Source organism: Solanum lycopersicum, chromosome 1, assembly GCF_036512215.1.
Source record: "Solanum lycopersicum chromosome 1, SLM_r2.1".
Taxonomy (NCBI): domain Eukaryota; kingdom Viridiplantae; phylum Streptophyta; class Magnoliopsida; order Solanales; family Solanaceae; genus Solanum; species Solanum lycopersicum.
The window spans coordinates 75,971,502-75,991,595 of NC_090800.1; the positions used below are offsets into that span (position 1 = coordinate 75,971,502).

The window sequence follows — 20,094 nt, forward strand, 5'->3', positions numbered from 1 at the left end:
TTACGAGATAGTTTACCTCTCAGATGATGTTGATTAATTAGTTAAAATTGTTGTGTCTTTATGTTGTTAATCTTTTGTTTATTTTTACACTTTAATATATTTAAGTGCATGTATTGCTAGAGAAAAAAAATGTTATATATGAGATTATATACTTTAGAGGTTTAATCAAAAAATTGAAGTTATTAGTTTAATGCGGTGTTGCAATGCATGAAACACATTGATTTTAATAGCTATATATATATATATATATATATATATAGCTAGATATATATACTCTTTTACTAACTATTTACATAAAATTCAAAAATGAAATGACTCTGAAGTTAAAATCAGACAAAAAGTAATCTTTCCTTTCAAATTCATATAACTCGTATTATTTTTATAAAAAAAAAATTAGTTAATGTGAAATACACGTGCGTTGCACGTATTCGAAAACTAGATTTTTAAAAAACCTCAAGAGGTCTTAACGAATCAGATCTGTAAGAGATTCTTAATAACATTCAAATTTATTTGATAAGTTATTAAATAATAAATTATAGCTTCTCTATTTTGGGCGTGTCTTTTTATCTCATCACTAAAAACTTTATTTCTCTATTTTATCAATCAAACACCATTTTTTCCCAATAGGTAAGTTTTCAAAATACTTTCAAGTATTTCTTTATATTAATAATTTTCTTGAATTGACGCTTGTCAAAAATGCTGATTACAATAATATTTTTGGTGTATTGTTATTTATCAAGATTTTGAACGAAAAAATAATACTCCAAATCATAATTATTAAAACTTTTAAAACTTTTTTTTTTAATCAAAAGTCATGTATTTTGTTAAAATGAAAATTTTGTAATATCCCTTTTATTAATATACTGTAACAAATAACATTAATTATTTAGTGTTCAGATTTAGAGACTATAAATTACCTCATAACTAATATATGCATAACTGTAATTAGCTAATCAATGATTAGAAAGGTCTTACTAATGGAAGCTAAGCTAAAGAATTTGATGTGCAATTGGCTATCTTAATGGCCACATAAATAGAAGATGGAAAAATAACCATTAGGTCAAAAGTTGGAGATTAGTTTCATTTTTGTATATATAAGAGAAGTGATATTTATTAATTATAAATAAGTTGGAAAAGACTAAGGGATTTTTTCTTTAAAAAATAGAAAATATAATTAATTTTATATATGATTACTCATCTTTTATTACAGTAAAGTTACTAAACCATTTTTTTAATATAAAAGTCTTTCAATTTTGTTAAAATAAAACAAAATTAAACTATTTTTTTTTCTAACAATGGACCATTCAATTTTGCCAAATGATCTTAACAAGTCACTAAACAAGAGTTTTTATAATTAAAAAAATTATTTGGCCTTGATTAAATATATATAAATGAAATCAACATAACAAAAGATACATTCATATTAAACTTCAAAATTACTTTTTATAATTAAAAAATCATTCGGCCTTGATTAAATATATACAAATGAAATCAACATAATAGAAGATACATAGCTATCGAACTTCAAAATTACTAAGAGCAATGAGGAGGTGAAGATGATGAGAATCTTTAACATTTAGTCCAATATCCTTTGACATAATGGTTGAGCAAGAAAATTTTTATATCATTGGAAATTAAATTAATTATATTTATGTATTATCCTATCCCCAAATATAGAATAACATTAAAATTTAATATAACTTATTAATCAAACGCCTTAACACTTGATAAGTCGTTAAATTTATAAAATTTTACAATCAAATAAATCAAAAGCACATATATCCATTAGCAAAAATTAACATATTAGACAAAAATTAGGAGAACCATAAAGATACGGATAAATTAAAACTAATAAGATAAACGAGAGCAATTATCTTAAATAACATTTATCAACTTATTTCTCCATAATAATACATAGTTAATTGAGTACATGAATCATATCCTAATCTTTTCAAAATTAGTAATATTAATTTAAAGAAAAACATTACTATATAATCACATATTAGCATATGATTATTCTAGAGTTTAATTTGTTCCCATAAAATTTCATGTTGTACGACTATATAAAGACTAATACTTCACTCATATTAAACCACATAAAAATGAAGTCTTCACAATACAATTTGCAAATTCTTTCTCTTCTTTTGACTTTATATTATTCATGCTCTTTAGTTCATTGTATACAATTTAATGTATTAATCTACAATGAATTAGGAGCTAATATAGGAGCTCATTGTATAATTATGGGATTTGATGATGGAACTTTGCCAATACCAAAAGGAACAAAAAGCTCATTTCCAGTAAATTTTGGTGATCCAAATCAAAAGGCAACTGCTTCTTGTTCTTTGAGTGCTCAAACATCAAAAAGAGTACATGGTACATTTGTTTTATTTGATAATAAAAGAGATTCTAAAAGATGTGCAAATAATGTATGTGAATGGCATGCAAAAATGGATGGATTATATCTCAAAATTCAAGGCAAACAAGTTTTGCAATTCAAATGGTCTTCTTAGAAATAATTACTGTAATGGGGAGGGGAATAATCAGTGAAGTTTATATGTTGTGAGTGGTTTTTGTTACTTAATACCTTATTAAGTGTTATGTGATAAAGAATATGATTTTAAGTATGGATGTTTTTAATCATAGACATATGAGCTATGTGATAAAGGTTTGAATTCGTGATATGCATCGTATTTTTTTTCTTTCTTTTCATTGACTTTATCCGATTTGTTTAAGATTGATTATTTTTATGAAATTTTGAAGGATTATATCTCGAATTTCCTTTTATTAAAGTAAATAATTGGGAAAATGCACAAGTATTTCCCAATTTATGTTTGAAATCTCAGAGACGTCTTATTATTTCTGAACTTATTTTATAAATAACAATCTACGCTTTTTCGGCCTGTGATACTATCTTTTGGGCTCAGCGCGTGTTGACATTTTCTTAAGCTAATATCACGTAGGCTGAAAAGAGGTAAAAAATTATTTATTAAATAAGTTAAAATTAATAAGACGTTAGTATAATATAAATATGGCTTTGAAATTTCAAGCATAGATTGAGGATAATATTATATAAAGAAATAGGCGTCCTGTTTGAGCAGTCGAGGTCACCAATAAGCTAAAACAATCATCAAACTTCAACTAACCAACAAACAGGGCCAACATGACGAATAATGTAACTATTCAATCGAATACACTAATTATGTTTAGAATTCAGAACTATTTTTGCAGTAAAAAAAGGATAAAGAAATATATTCAGTTGTGCAAATTTGTTACAAAAAAAACATTGACAACTCAAAGGAAAGTTTACCCCTGCATTGGGTAGGGGTCTTCTTTTCTGTCAGTCTCCATCTTCATGAAATCTTTTTGATTCTGTTTCTTGAGTTGTTTGTGTCCATATTTGGAAATAAACCTTACACGTAACTTTTCCGTCGATTTTCATGGAATTTTAATTTAAATCTATATATTTTTTAATTTAAAATTGATCGATAAAGCATCCCGGAGTCGCTTCCCATTGAAACTAATCAAATGAAGTTCGAATTATATTTTATATTCATTATTATATATATTATCAATGTTAGACAAACTTATGATGTTTCTGATATTATTGTTTTGTTTTATTACTTGTGTATATCTCTTTTTCAATTTGAAAAAAAAATGAATTCAATCGAGATCCACAGTTGTGGGTTTCGAAGGATGTCTAGCGTCTTTTCTTCGGAATCATTTGAACTCTTTCTGGATAGTGCAACTTTGGCGGAAGAGTGCTCTATATATATCTATATGGTTAAAGGTCAAATATTTTACATCGAATAACATAAGGATCAAAAACACAATAAAATATAATTCAGGGTCAAAAATGTCATTTTTCCTAATTATCTATCTTATTAACATGTATTTGAACGTGTAAAAATACATATATTCAAAGTGTGAGTTATTGTAAAATTGGTGATATTGTAAGCTCACACGACAAAAGGTAATTTACTCCTAATTAGTGGAATTTGTATTACTTAGTGTTTACATTCTTTTAAAATTTTCTATATTTAACTACTTCTCCTAAATTGAGTTAAATTGTCAAGTAAACTCAAATTAAAGAATCAAGTCAAACAAATAAAAAAAATTGACTTGTGATTTAATTTGATTAATTTGACGTGAAAAAGATAATCCAACCATTGTTTGTTTGGTTTAGTAATAACAAGAAAAAAGTTAAATCAATTTCAATTCAATCTCTTATTCAATTATATTATAATTATAGTTAAAAATCATAAAAACCCAACCCAAAAGTATATGGAAATAAAAAACTTTAAACCAAAAAATAAACTTGTTATTAGGGGTGTACAAAAATCGAATCGAGAAAAGTGTTACTCTCTCCATTTTAAAAGAATGATCTGGTTTGATTCGGCACAGAATTTAAGAAAATAAAGAAATTTTTGAATCTTGTGGTCCTAAATTAAAGTTATGTTAAAAAATAAAATTATCATTAATTTTGTGGCCTTAAATATGCCACGTGAAAAGTTGAAAGCAAAATGTTACAAAAAAAAAAGGTTATTATTTTTTAAACAAACTAAAAAGAAAAGGATGTCATTCTTTTTGAAACGGGGGGAGTATTAGTTTATTGCTATTAGGTTATTAGGTTAACGATTTTAATAGTTTTATTAAAAATGTTATCGGATCATTGGTTCGATAATGATATTTAATATTGAATTATTGTATAAAACGATAATTCGTTAAGACTATAGTAATTTACTATTTTTATCTTTACATAAATATAAAATATTAATCTTAATATCTTACTAGTTATGTCTTTGTCATTTAGCATTCAATTCATACTTTAGCGTGACTTTGAGTTCACAACTCAACATTATGCAAACCATCAAAACTCAAAATCTAAAGTAAGAACTCTATTCCTCTTACTCTTTGTGTTATACATGTATAGTTTTTTTCATGTTTATCGAGACTTGAGTATTATTGTTTCTATTTTATGATCATTCGTAAGTTACATCATTGTCTTATCACGAAAAATTTATTAGATAAATCATATATTTATTTGTTGTTAAATGGAAAATCAAATCATTAAAGATCAAAATCAATTAAAAATATTTTATCATTTTAATGTATTTAAAAACTAAAATATTGATAAACCAAATAAAAAATACTTAAAATTGACCCGACCCGACCCGACCGAATGGATCCATACCCGTGCTTGTTTGTATCAAAAGCTAATAGGATATTTAATTTTGGAAAATTTTCCCTTTTTGTTTCCCAAAATTACAGCCCACCGTTTTCTGTTTCTAAATTCCAAAATTTTCCGGTAGGATCCGCTTGCCTTTTGGGCTACATAAAATGGAACCACAGTACCCTAACCGGCAGCAGCATCAGAGAACCTACGGCGGCGGCGGCACCGGCACCGGCGGAGGAGGAGGATCTTTACCGATGGAAACAACAAGACAACCCTCAACTCAATTGCAGTCACAACACTCCGATAACGACCGGACTAGCAATGAACTTCGAGCATTGGATTGTAACCTTACATCCCTTTGTGATCATATTCAATTGGAAGGTTTTAACAACGGCTCATTTTCCGATGTCATTGTTCAAGCCATGGGTTCTACTTATCACCTTCATCGCTTAATCCTTTCCCGTAGTTCTTATTTCAGGTTCGCTTTTGGTCTCCAATTATACCGTTTAATTCCGTTATTGGTATTACTTTATTTGCATTTGTAGCTATCAGTTAGAGAAGTACAAGACTTTCTCTGTAATTTTGCTTCACTAATTCAGGCTAATTTGCACAAGGTTTGATGTTTTTGGTGGAGTTTTTTGTTCTGATATGATTTGGTTTCGTTCTCTTCAATAATTATTTGTCACAGAGTACAAAAGTTTTATTCTTGGTGGGGAGTGCTTTTTTTCTCTTGATATAATTTGGTTAGGATCTCATTTGACCATGAGTAGTATTAAATTCCTCAACTCTTACTTCATGACCTCCTATTACACCCATCAACTTCATTCATTGGGGCTCTCTTTTCATTCTTTGATATAATTTAGTTGGCTTGCGTTGATAATTCCGTTGAAAATGTACAGAGCTTTCTGTTGTTTGGTTCATTACTGTATATTCTGCTGAAATTTTTTTGATGTTTTATGGCTACTTTCGTGGTCATTTTTCCTTAGTATCTATTACTCCATGTATAGCGAAGAAAAATAACACTATTTCTATAATTCTATTTGAATGATCGCAATAGATTTTCTAGTTATAGGAAGATTTTTATAGAAATTGTAATCCACAGTGCATTTAATGTAGTTTCTAAATGTACATTTTATTTCAAGAAGATTTATAAAATTTAAACCTGAATCATACTGAAATTAAATATGTTAACCCTCAACCTTCAACTGTCATTCTTTTTGGGAAGGAAGAAGTAATGACTTCAGAATTATCGCTTTACCACTGACAAAACACCCTGTCGGATACTAGCGTCATGTATCCATAACTGCTCTTGCAACCCTTGCACTTGTTCCAGTTTAATTGTACTCAGAGTCCTCAGCGTACATTTCCTGTAATCTTTTAATTAGCAACATCCACTTGGTTAAAATTTGTAATTCAAGACTGCATGCTGTCTGGTCTCATTTATTGCATGTTTGATAACAGTCTACATGCTTTACTTTCATTATAAAACTTACCATCCTGACAAATTAGGGTCATGTAAATGAGCCTTCACCATTGTATCCCTTATCACAGAACTCTATCAGTATTTACATGCATGTAGAAGTGCGAAGGCTATTTATTGTATGTTCTTCTAATAAGATGCATTACAAGTGCCTAATGGAAAGGGTCATCTACCTCCAAACACAATGTTAGAAGGCCAGATGCCAAGGGAGAAAGAGGTTGGAGGACCATTCACCGAAATCATGTTTATTTATGTTCTCTGCCTTCATATTTTGCTGCATTGATACACAAAAATTATTGGTTTTTGCATACAAGTAAGGAATCTTCTTGAACTCTAGTTTATGTACTTGTTTAATGAACAGGAATATGCTTCAGGGACCATGGAAAGAAGCCAAAGCTCCAGTTTTGACCTTGACAGTGGATGATAGCAATGTCAATGGGGAGGCTATTGAAATAGCTTTAGCATATCTGTATGGACACCATCCCAAGCTTAATGATAATAATGCATTTCGCGTTCTTGCTGCTGCATCATTTCTTGATCTTCAGGTATGGAATGTGAAACATATAATGGTTTACTAATTAGTCTTGTGTTCTGATAGACACCATTAGTTTGGTCTTGAAAATGGGATGGAAACATGATTACTTTTGCCAAGACGTACTGTAAAAATTTCTGCATATCGTTATGGTGGCATTGCTTTTCTGTACTTCAAATATCTGCAGTTCCTGCATGATCATTTTCAGCAACTCTTATAAGGGTATGTTGAAATAAAAAAAGTGTTTTATTAAAAAAAATATATTCTTATTCTACTATCTTTTAGATACCAGTTGGTATATTTCTTCATTATTCTGGTTAGCTTTAAGTTTTCAGTTCTTCCGGATGTTTTATTTTAAAGTTCCTCATGAGGAAAAAGGATTTGTAAACTTAGCCAGTTTTCCTTCTGAAAGGGAAGTAACTGGAGTCTGCTATCATTTGGTGTTTAAATTGCCATTCCTTAATCACAATTGATAATGAATTTCGTAGTCATTTCTTAATCCAAATCAAAATTTGACACAGAGTCTTAAGAATCATAGATTATAGGCATGGCCCAAGTTGGTGTTTAAATTGTTATTCCTTGATCACAATTGTCAAGACCCATATCAGTGTTGTCAAATGCGCTCTTAAACCCTAAAGCGAGGCTCAAAACATGTTGAGCACTTCGCCTCGCTTAATGTGCACTTCAATGTTGTCATTTTCATTGCCAATGAGTGTCTTCTATAGAGGCGACACTAAATAATCAATGTTTCACTTTATCATATATGTTTTTCAATTTTCTTGCTCATATATTTTTCATTATGCTTATAATTATAGTTTTGAACAAAACATTTAGATTTGTATTATTTTCTCCCTTCGTGCCTTTTTCACTGAAGTCCATGCTTTATATGCGCTTAAAACCCAATAGACCTTAAAATATTTTAGGGCCTTTTGCTTTTGATAACACTACCCCAAATTTACGTGACCGACACCCTAAACTCTACCTGGCTGAAGCTTACCGACTCAAGTAATAATTCCTACTTATGCACCTAAAGTATGTGTGCAAAAGCTTTTAGAAATCTCAACTTTTGAAGTATTGAAAATCATGCATGAATATAACCATTAAATCAATCACTTCTTTTTCAAAAAGGGAAATATTCATAAAAATAATAAAGTCTCATGTACACATGTCATGAATAACCATAAATATAACTCGAAAGAACCTCTACTATTAAGGGAACCTCTATGAAAATGATTAGGTTAGTCAACAACGACAAGCCCCGGTGACTCAAAAAGACATATAACAATCTAAGCTCCACGAGAAGTAAGTGGAGTCTCACTAAAAGTATCCAACAAGAAGAGGTGGAGCTGTCCTAACAGCATGGCTCAGGATGGTCAACCGTAATCCTGAAATCAAAAGTTGAATGGCAAAAAGGCCTAACATGCCTAGTACGTATCATACAAGCTATTCCCCAAGAAGTGAGACAAGATTTAAAGAAATCAAGTGCTATGCATAGACATTGATATAAGAATGAAACATTTATATTAATTCTCAATTTAGATAGTAATGAAATGTCAAAGTAAAAACATTTCGAAGTCCTCATTTTTAGAATTAAAGCTTGATCAAAATCATGTGAGATTTCATCATTCATTGGGAGTACTATACCATCACCGACACGAGAGGTAGAGGCAACTAGGTTATGTACCTAGTGGCAAAGTTGGAGTGAGGGGATTATCTCTTTGTCAAACCCTAGAATTTTCAAGACTTGAGTTCTTGAGATACTATTGTGATTGAAAATCTATTATTGTCATAATGTTGGAGTGTTAAGAAATGTATTTAATGAACCAAATCTACCAAGCAATGTATTTAATACTCACCTCAAGGCAGCAGTTACGTTGTAGGAGCTCTTCCTTCTCTCTAACCGCCAAGAACCAAACAAATAAAACATTGATTTCACCCTTAAGGCATTTAAAAGACTTCAGCAGCGGCATTGTGGGGATAGGTGTGAGGTGTGACACGACTGTCCCAGGTACTTGGTGCAATTGTAAAGAGTCACTGTTCTGTTTCGTTATTTGCTGCCAACTTACGGATTTTAGATCCTTGGCATCTATCTGTTATGCACCTTTATACCATTGACCAGCTAAAATCCTTGCCTCCAATTGCTTTTACCCCCTACCACCCTTGTTCACTTCACACGTAGCATCCCTTTGTTCCATTTCGTAACATCTGGTAATTAATACTTTTTTCCGCATAATATATCAATGGCTAATCTGTGGAAAATGATTACTCCCATAAATTATTTCTCAATCATAGGTAATTAATTATTCCTAGACAGTGTGATAACACTGATTCATCCAATTAATTCATTCACTTATACCATCGAATTGTAATTTATTCCAAGCTATATCAATGTTAATTACAAGTGTTTCCATGACTTAATTACACTCATAACTCCGCGTGACTCGAATTGGATTAAATCACATCCTTAAGCTCGAAATTAGTCTCTATCATTTTAGAAAAATACGGAGCTTTACAACAATTGATTGAACAAATCCCATAGTATTTTCTTAATCTGAATTAAAATTCGACATACAGTCTTAAGAATTCATAGGTTAAAGATGCCCTCTCAGAATATTAAGAACACTTGAAAATATGTGACTGAATTTCAAGGATGTAGAGAGCTCTGTTTCAAGAGTCAAGAGTTCTCGTTTTTTTCCCTAGTTATATTTTGGTGCAAAGTGGAGATGTGATGTACAGTGCCATTGCACTTTTTGTAAAGCTGACATTATCTTGGTGTGTTATCATTTATCAATAATTACTTTGATTTCTCAACCAACAAAAATCCTCCTGAATTTGCTGATTGATGTGTCTAATCTTTTGCTCCATAACTAATTTTCTTCATTGGTATAACAGTACAGATTTAACATTCATCATGCAGGATTTATGTGCAATTTGCACAGACTTCATCATATCCGAATTGTGGACATCAAATTTCTTAACATACCAGGTTCCAGATTGCTGCTCAATTTACTTCATCATCCATGCGTTCATGCATTTTGCTAACCACATTGTTTTGGAACTTAGGTGTTCGCAGAAAGCCAAGATTATGGTTTACATGGTGAACGAGTTAGAAATGCTTGTTGGGGATACTTATGTCAAAGTGGTGCTATAGAGTTGAAAGAGGTAACTATTTGGAAACTATGCTAAGGTTTTAAGCAGTGAATGTTGGATGTTACCTCTCTACTTTCTCCTTTTATTTAAATTAACAGCTTTTTTTTTCCGGATGCGCATGTTGCAAAGCCTAGCAGAAACTCTGTTGTACCATATTTCTAATTCCCTATTACCTTATCAAAAGAAAACACTCTGCTGCACCACGTGTATTTGAGTATCAGTCGGTTATCTTCCTTCTAATTTCAGGCTGCTATTTTGTTAATTTAGTGTGATACTAGGAGAAACTAATTTTCTCCAGAAAGACAATTCTGTTCCTAATTTATTGCAACGATAAGTAAATACCTCTCTCAATGTGTATGTCAGCACTTTCAGTTATTCCCAACTCTTTATGAAACCCTGAAGTATGTCTTTAACAAACTGCACTTTCACATCAAGGTGCGAAATGATGTTTGCATGCAAGTGCTAAGTGGTGCAAGTTTTTTGTTGTTGAACATGTGATGCAACTGGGGTTAAGAGTTTTATCTTAAGTTGCGATTCATTAGACTATGCAAAATATCTACAGCAGCTTCTTTTCGAGTAATCTAAGTTGTGCGGACTCTTCACTTTCAATGTTGCACCTGTGTTGGATTTTCCAAGAATACACTACTTTTGGTGAATCCGACATGTACCCCTTGACATTTTTTGAAAAGTCCGAGCAACATAGCGAATAATCACATATGTAGAGATTCCTGCCTATCTTCTGACATGGGCTTATTTCCATTTTAGCGGCTTTGTTAAAGCAACTTACCTAGCTTCCAGTCACAAATAAGCATGTGGAGAGTGGAGACCTTGTTTTGTTCTTGAGATAGTACCTGATTCTGCAGTTCAATTTCTCGAATGCATGTTCTACACCTTTATCAGTAAAACAAAATTACATATGCATGATTCTCTTTTCTTATTTGAGTTATAATGAAATCCATGAGATGATAAATAGTTGGCTTGTAAACTGTCTTGTGACCAGGTCCTTCCAAAACTTTCTGCTCCTACACTAAATGCTCTACTGATCTCAGACGAGTTATGGGTCCCTACCGAAAAGAAACGGTGAGAACTGTGGCTAATTTTGTAGGAATTGCTAAAATCATATTTGAAATTTTAGTTTAACATGATGACTCTTTCTCTATCTTGATTTTCTACTTGCAAATCTGAGCAGGTTTGAACTAGCTTTATGTACACTTATTGCAAAAAGTGCTCTTTGCAAGGCAGAAAATCATGAAGAAAAATGTTCTGGTTCTGGAGTTGGAACAAGTACAATTTCTGATGTTTCCAGAGTAGTGCCAACGAATTTAACTGATGACAGAAGGGTGGAATCTGGACTAGGACATCTAAGCTTAAAAGATGGAATTGATAGTTGTAACAACGGTCAAAATATCTTGGTTGAGCTTGCAGATAGTATTGTTGATTCCCTCACTGAAGTGCCCAACTCTAAACAAAAGATGCAAGAATCAGCTGGTCTTCAGTCAGACTCGGATTCAAGATACCCATGCAACAGTGGACGTCCTTCATCAAATAACTCATTCTTATATGCTGATGAAGTCAGATCTTCATGTTCTTATTTTGAAATGCCAAGTAGTACTGGAGCTAGTGGATTAGGGGGCAATAATATGGGTGTGGAAGGGCCATCTGAAGAAGATTCATGCTATCAATTGAATAACAACAGTTGGCTTTGTGGGGATCAGAGGAACTTCTCATCAATGGGTTCGTCCTGTAATTTGATGACTCCAAATGAATGGGAAAGATGCAATTTCACTCCTCTATCTTGGGGTGGTAGAACCGTGGGCCGGAGAGAAGTCAAAAGTTGCCTAAATGCTCATTCAGGTGTAAGTAGAGAAGATTATGATGCCTTTGCCAACATTTTTGAGGGTGGCTCACTTTTATATTGTAACATGTCATTTGATGCACTTCTTAGTGTGAGAAAGCAACTTGAAGAAATGGGGTTCCCTTGCAAAGCTGTGAATGACGGGTTGTGGCTACAGGTCTGTAACTATATGTATTCCCCATTTTGCTCTTTTTTTAAAAAAAAATGATAGCTGACAGAATAGTCTGCCTGTCTATGTACCTCCTAATCATAGTAGATATCTTATTTCCTAATTTTATTTTTGCTCTTAAATTATTTGTGTTTTTTTGCAGATTCTCATAAGCCAGCGGGTACAGGAAATTGGTGCTGACACTTGCAAAAGTTGCTGCCTTGTGAGCATGGCATGTGCTTGTCGGCAGCCATTTGGAAATTCGCGTGGAGTCGCAGCTACTGGATATTACATGTCAGATCATGATCAGAGCAATCCATCCAACAATATAGGAAATATGTATGCCACTGACTCGCCTCACAGGGAAGGAAGTGGCATGTTTAGGCCTGTTCGGGTTCATGTTAGGGGCCCCAATGATGGTCTAGCTGGTATTGGACGTGGATCTACATTTGTGCCTGCAGTTGCTTGGCCTCCAACTCGTTTTGTTTTCTCTCGTGTACCACTTGGTATGGGCAACCGGAACTGTCAGCAATCTCCTGCCAATGATGACCCAGAAAATAGAGCAGAACAGAGCGGGGATCTTGCTGGAGATGGACTAACTGCTCTGGTTGGGCTCAGCCAAGAAGGAAGCAATAGTGCTAATATTCATGTTGATAGGGGATTTGAGACAGAACTGCAAAGCAGACCGGAAATACCATCAACTGTTGGCCCAAGTTCAAGCAGTATTTCTCCCCAGATGCCAGGCTCGTCTGAACATGCAATGGGAATAGAGTGGGAGAATGGAAGTACTGCTATATCACTGGATATGAAAACTCCTTTAAGTCACTTTCCCCCCTTTCGGTTCGGGTAAGTTATTTTTTCTGCTATGTTTGGTTGGCTTCTGCATTATGGCAATCCATTGCATGTGAAATGAGTTCCATAGATTAGGTTCTGTATACTTCCTTTCTTGGATTAATTTTTCAAAGTATCAGTTAATGTAGCTCCTAAGCATGCAACTTGTAACCATTGAGAAGAACTTGTATTTTCTCTTTACATTGAAGAGACAAATACAGCGAACATGCTTGGATGTTCTTTTGATTATAGTTCTCATTTCGTAATAAGGTGAACCTTTCCATATCATTAAGATATTGCCCATTTGATCTGTTAGCTTCAGAAACTGCAAATAAAGCTTTCGCTCTGTCCATATTTCTGTGTTTACCCTTTCAACTCTCAGATATCCTACGTCAATGACTTATTGGGAAAAAAATATTCTAAAACAATTTTGTCATAAAATCAGGGACATAATTTTTTTTCTTGAAATCTTTATGAAGATTCTCATGGTTCTTCCATGTTATACTTTCTAGGATTTGAACAGAAAGATGTAACTTTTTTCCCTTAAGAGATGCAATCATTTGGTAGAAAACATGCATCTTTTGCCCTTCAAAGATGCAATCATTCAAATCACCTGAAAATGTTTGATTACCTTTTTGTAACCTAGAAATGAACAGTTGCGACAGGGAGATTCTTATGGGCTTCTCCATGTTTCCTTCTTTGGATAATGAAATACATCCATAAACAATCTCTCTAATTGCAGGAGTCTCAATTTTCCAGTAGACAGACTTCTTTGTGTTGTGTAAATTTCCTTCTGTTCTGTATTCTGAATTCAGTACCCTCTTTATGAAAATAGATTCCTTTCATTCTCTTTATGCTAACAGAAGTGTTTACTTACACCTGACTTGCTTCACAGGGTTGAGTTTCATGATGTTCTCAGGCTTAATGATGGCCAAGTTAAACACTCTCAAGAATTTTTTTATGCTGGTTCGTTATGGAAGGTTTGTGAATCTTTCAACTCTTCTTTGCATTTCATTTACTCGCGTATTTGTTCGGGAGAAAATGCAAATGATTGAGTTTGCTCTTCAGAAGATTTTTGCTATTGCAACCAATAAAGGAGTTAATCAATCTACTATATTGCATTCCTTAGGTTAGTGTTCAGGCTTTCAGTGATGAAGACCCTCAGGGACGTCGAACACTTGGTAATATTGTATTCCTCTGAAATTATCTGCATGATGAGAATAGATTTATTACCTGTTTTGTAACTTTGTTGATATGTTGTTATATCAGGGCTATTTCTTCATCGTAGGAAGGCAGAAATAGCTGATCCAGTTAGAAAGGTGAACTTTTCCTTTTCAATTTCGTGAATAAATAGAAGTTTTTTGAAGTGTGGATCAGCATTTTAGTTTCTTATTCTTAATCCTTACTAAAACCATTCGTGAACATGTATGTATATCTGATAGATCCTCCTCCTTTCCCATCTCTCGTGTTTATGTAAAATTATAAGTGAACATTGATTCTCTCTTCTTGTCCTTGCTGATCTTTTCTGTATTGTGTATTCAGGTGCATATGTATGTCGATTCCCGTGAAAAAGTTACTGCTAGATATCAGGTGAACTTACAAAGGCTAAGTTTCAAAGCCCTTACTTTGTTATCTTCAGCAAATGTCATGCTAAAATTGCTTCTTTTTTTTTCCTGTCAATAATTTGGTAAACCAGTTGATCTTTCCTTCAAAGAGAGAAGTGATGGTGTTTGGTAGCTTCAAACAAACTGGAACTCTTCTGCCAAAAGCTCCCAAAGGATGGGGCTGGCGCTCGGCCCTGTTGTTTGATGAAGTATCTGACCTTCTCCAAAATGGAGCACTTCGCGTAGCAGCTGTTGTACAACTCATTTGATGGTTCTAAGAAGTAAATGATATACTCCCTGCTACCTTTTTAAACAACTTTTAATCTTTTTTGCAACTAAATTAATATGTCAAAGTTATGCCAGACATTATTCTGAAACTGAAATCTTACGGGTTCATATTTTTGTTCCAAAGTGCTGGCAATTGCATTTGGCTAATGAATGTACATATAAATTTTGCCTTACCCTAGTCTTGATATTTTTTTTCTTTATAAATGGTGTTGTTGGAACCCAAATGCTTTATGCAAGTGACTTACCAACAGCACCCTCCCTATCATAAAAATACTGTATTTTCCTTCAATCCGCAGTCTGATGTATTAAAGCTTTCGTTATGTGTGGAGTTTGGAGAAGGTTGGTATTTTATATTTTATTTGGCACAACACAATCATATCAAGGTAACAATCAAACTAGTAGTCAATCGAATTTTGATTAATGATTGGGATCCAATATAAGAATATTCAACCTATTGCTTTTCTAGGAGTATTTTTGACTTTATAATAGATAAATGTTGCATTTCGAAAAGAAAAAAAAAGAAGATTATTTTCATTTGGTATGATAGTGATTGATTCATATTACTGTATATTTCAATTTGTTTGTGATTGATATATAACTACTATAAAAATATACTTCTAAGGAAAATAAAATATTGGACTTTTTAAAAAATTAAAAAAATGAAGTGGCGTGCTAACTAGTTGGTAGGCTGGGGTGTGCAAATTTCAGTTTAATCAATAAATTAAATTGAATAAAAAAAAAGTTGTTGATATTATTTTAACAATAGAGTCTAATAAATTTCATTTCATAATACAAAAATATTTGTAATTCTTTTTTTGTGTGAAGATTTTCTTCTTTTCAATTATCAACACCACTTTTTTTTTTTTTTTGATAAATGCGTTTAGTAGATATTATCAAGTAGAAATATCACAAGAAGTTCTTAGAAGAAAAAAATTATGATGGATGGCTTTTTTTTTGTTTTCATTCAGTGTTCGGAGCTTATATTATAGCTCCGACTAAGGACCCGTTTGGATGGGCTTAATAAAAGCAGCTTTAAAAAAGTACTTTTGAAAGTGCTGAAACTTATTTTTAAAATAAGCAGTTATGTGTTTGGATAAAAGTGCTGAAGTTGCTATGTCAAACGGGAAAAGGGAAAAATGGAAGAAAGAGATGTTAGGGTTATGTTGTAATTTGGAGATTGTATAAAAATATTAAGGGCAAAAAGATAAAAATGTGGTCAACTTAAAATAACTTATAATCTAAAAAAAAAAGCACATCTACCCCAGCTTTTAACTTTTGGCTTAAAATAAGTTATTTTGAGTATTGCCAAACAGCTAAATAAATCAAAAATCAGCTTTTAAGTCAATTTGACCAGCTTTTAAGCTTAGCCAAACAGGCTCTAAATTTGGATCGCGTACTGTAGGGTCCATTCGAGGAGTGGTGCTCCCAACAAAATTTTCTCCATACACAAGATATTTGTGGTCTCTTGAGATAACGACAAAAGTATATTTTTTATCCCAAAAAAATATAATACTATAATTTATAAGTGATCTATTTTACATAGTTTAAAAGCAATTTTAACCTTTTTTATCTAATCAATTAATATCTTTTATTTAATACTTTCTCAAAATAGAATACAATATATATCGAACAAGTAAAAAGAAGGAAAAAATTACAAAGTATAAGCTTCTTACCAAAGAAATTTATTAGTCATTAATATGGTGGATGAAAAATGGTACAAAGTACACGTTTATAATGTTGTGTAGATATAGCACTCCAAAGTGTGCGTTGAAATATAAGAATGGTTGTCCAAAGAAATAGGTCAATTGTCAAGTACCATATCTACCTTTATCTTCTTCTTGTTGTTTTTTCTCAAAAAGAATACTACCAATTGGATCATTGTTCTCAAGTTATAAACCAATTTTTTAAGTATTTTTACTTATCGAAGATAATAATAAAATGTATCATAAAATTTATCGATAAAATCAAATACAAATGTAGAACGTTTAATATTCAAATTCTAATGAATATTAAAATTTAAACTAAATAAAATGAGCAATTAAAAAACTAAAAGAGAACAACAAAAGAAAATGTCAACAGAAAAAAAACTTTGTTTCGAAATATAGAAGAAGAAATTAATTAAATGAATTAGGAAATAAACGACCTAAAAAAAAATATTGGTTATTTTTTGGAGGTAAGCTTTAGAGTTTTCTTTACGGCATGATATTAAGTGTAGTATCAAAAAAATTAATTATGTAATTTAAAATATAACATTACGATAATTGTTATTGTATATAGAAATAAAGTTTCTTTTATGATTGTTCATATTGTTGTGGAGTCAAAAATTATTTTTGAATAAATACTTTTAATATTTAGAATATCACATTACGATAATTGTTATTGTATATAGTGATAAAGTGGATTTCTCAATTGTTTTTGCTGTTGTGAAGTTAGAAATCATTATTTTTTAAGTATTTCTACTTATATAAGACAATAATAAAATGTATCACAAAATTCATCGACAAAGTCAAATACAAACACAGTATACTTAAGTTGAAGCAATAGAGATTTGAAAGACTTTAAATCTATTTTTATGAATTGATTGATCAATTATTAGTATTTTATCAGATGTAAAGCTTATGGTGCAAATATCTCAAAACAAAGATAATAACATTGTGAAAAATAGATACCACTTGTGAATATATATGAAGATCGATGAACTTTTTCAAAGATATCAACATTTTATATATTCCTTGATCACGAAATATTAACTCATAAAATAACGCAATTCTCTATTTCCTTGCTGCATAGAATTTTTTAGAATTCAACTTTCTCAATTTAGATTGTAGATGACACAGTTATGTTGTATGATCATTTGAAATAGATTATAAAGTAATATATTGAAGTTGTTTACTGAAAAAAAGTAGTATAAAGTACAGAAATCTCATATCTTTGGAGGCTAATTAAATAATATCTCAGAAGTTTTCTCTTTGATTTTTTCATTTCTTTCTAATCCATTTTTTGGTTGTCCAATACATTGCAAATAACATATTACTTCGGGGAAGGAATGTATTAGAGAGAAAATAGATATATTCGAGTGGAAATAGAGATGCATCTGAGAGAAGTATAATATCTTAAATTGTGAATTTATGTAACTTTTTAAACAAAAATATGAAATTCTATTGGCCTCGTAACATGGGCCTTTAAAAATCTCATATATATATATATATATATATATATATTAAAAGGCATTTATATAACTGACAATTTTGTTAGTTTTCTGACAATTTATTTTTGTTAGTCTCCATGATACTGATATTTATGTTTTTTTAAAATTAAATAGAACATTTAAAATTGGGGAAAAAACAAATTGACACTTAAAATGTGGCAGTGTGGGGGCAGAATATGGCAGAGGATAAAATATTTATTTTCTTAAAATAAAATAGAATAAAATAAATTAAAATCAACTGAATAAAATTATTTAAAAATCTCAGCGGATCAAGATTTGCATCGTCCAATTGACATACCTATCTTAATCCATAATCTTCGAAAAACAAAATCTTCAATAAGATCTCTGTGTCTATAGTATATTACATTGTTCTAATCATCTAATTTTCTTAAAAGATTGATGTTTATTTTTGTATTTAAATTAACTTACGTATATTGCAATATTTCATAATGTTATGTTATCTTTCATTCAGACAAATATAACGACATCCATCAAAAAATTAAATAAGGAACAACAAATAATTGGTTTTTAGGATCTATATTAAGACTTTAATCTATTATTTAAAATTTAATTAAATTTGACAATTACAAATCGCTCAATCTTGAGCAAACTGTCTTTTGATTTAACGATGACAGATGACTGTTCCAGATTAAGTGAATTGTCTTTTTCGATAATTACTTAAGCAAATAACTTATTTGAGCTCCGAACTTGTAAATGAACTATATGCTAAATGGATGTATAAGTTCAATTAGATTTCTCTATATTTGACCTTATAAAATATTTCATAATCAATGCCTTTATTTTTCATTTTATTTTACATATATAAGGCAATTTATTAGAAAAAGATTCCAACGTATTTACACTATATTATATATTGATGTAGCCATGTGGGGTAAGATTTTTTGTCGTCTAATTAAACAACAATAACAAACAACACTACCTTGTCGATCGACATAAAATATGACCTAAATTGAAGTGCACATCGACATTGATAACCTGCAAAGATTAATTAAATCCATTTTATCAGTATCATAATTTTTCGATAAAAAATAAAAAAAATAGATCACGATAAAAATTTATTTTATACTCAATAATAAAATATTTATTTTTGACTTAATATGGAAATCGAGAAAACGCAAATAAAATAAGTAATGAATGTGAGCTGAGGGGCGTCTATGACGCACGTGCCGATGCTTAATTTTGTTTGTCAGCCATTGTTTTTCTTGGAAATATAAAATAAAATAAACCAAGAAATAAAAAAAAACTTTTAAGGACAATTATTTGATATTAAGTGGTGCTAAAATAGCATAAAATATGGTCACTAGAAAAATCAGTTAAATTTATTTGGAATAGTGTATAGCAATGTAATTAATCCAAATTATTTTGTAAGTTTGAAACAATATGTAAGCGTTTGAAGATGTAATTTCATATCGTGATATAAATTATGAAGTGAAATTAGCGTTCGCAATTTAATGTTAATTTCATTTCATGAATTAAAACTAACCTTATATTTATATCGGCTAATTATTTATTTCATATATAAATATATTCTATAAGTCATCAAACGTAAAATTAATTAAAACATCGTAAACTCATACTTTGCCTTTTCAATATCAGCACATCGTGCGCCACAAAGCCTCTTCCTATTTATCAAAAGATAAAACAAAAATGTTCGTTACAAATAATCTTATAATATAATCAATAAAAATTAACAATACGAACATGCAAAAGTAATACGTCAATCGCAAAGTTATACGCCTCAAATATTTTTAAGAATACCTATATTGTGTAAATGGTTCTTATTTTAATTTTAAGTAATTAA

The 20,094-nt window shown here is 31.0% G+C and overlaps 1 protein-coding gene across 1 annotated transcript; it reads left to right on the forward strand.

Moving 5' to 3' along the window:
• Positions 1–5,234: 5,234 nt before the first annotated feature.
• Positions 5,235–15,237, forward strand: LOC101246086 (uncharacterized). Its single transcript, XM_004229441.5, has 12 exons — positions 5,235–5,654; positions 7,018–7,201; positions 10,106–10,174; positions 10,252–10,350; positions 11,339–11,418; positions 11,528–12,350; positions 12,505–13,187; positions 14,068–14,152; positions 14,302–14,353; positions 14,442–14,491; positions 14,715–14,762; positions 14,869–15,237. The coding sequence occupies exons 1-12, from the start codon at positions 5,341–5,343 to the stop codon at positions 15,043–15,045; spliced, it is 2,664 nt and encodes an 887-aa protein (XP_004229489.1). The 5' UTR covers positions 5,235–5,340; the 3' UTR covers positions 15,046–15,237.
• The last annotated feature ends 4,857 nt before the right edge of the window (positions 15,238–20,094 follow it).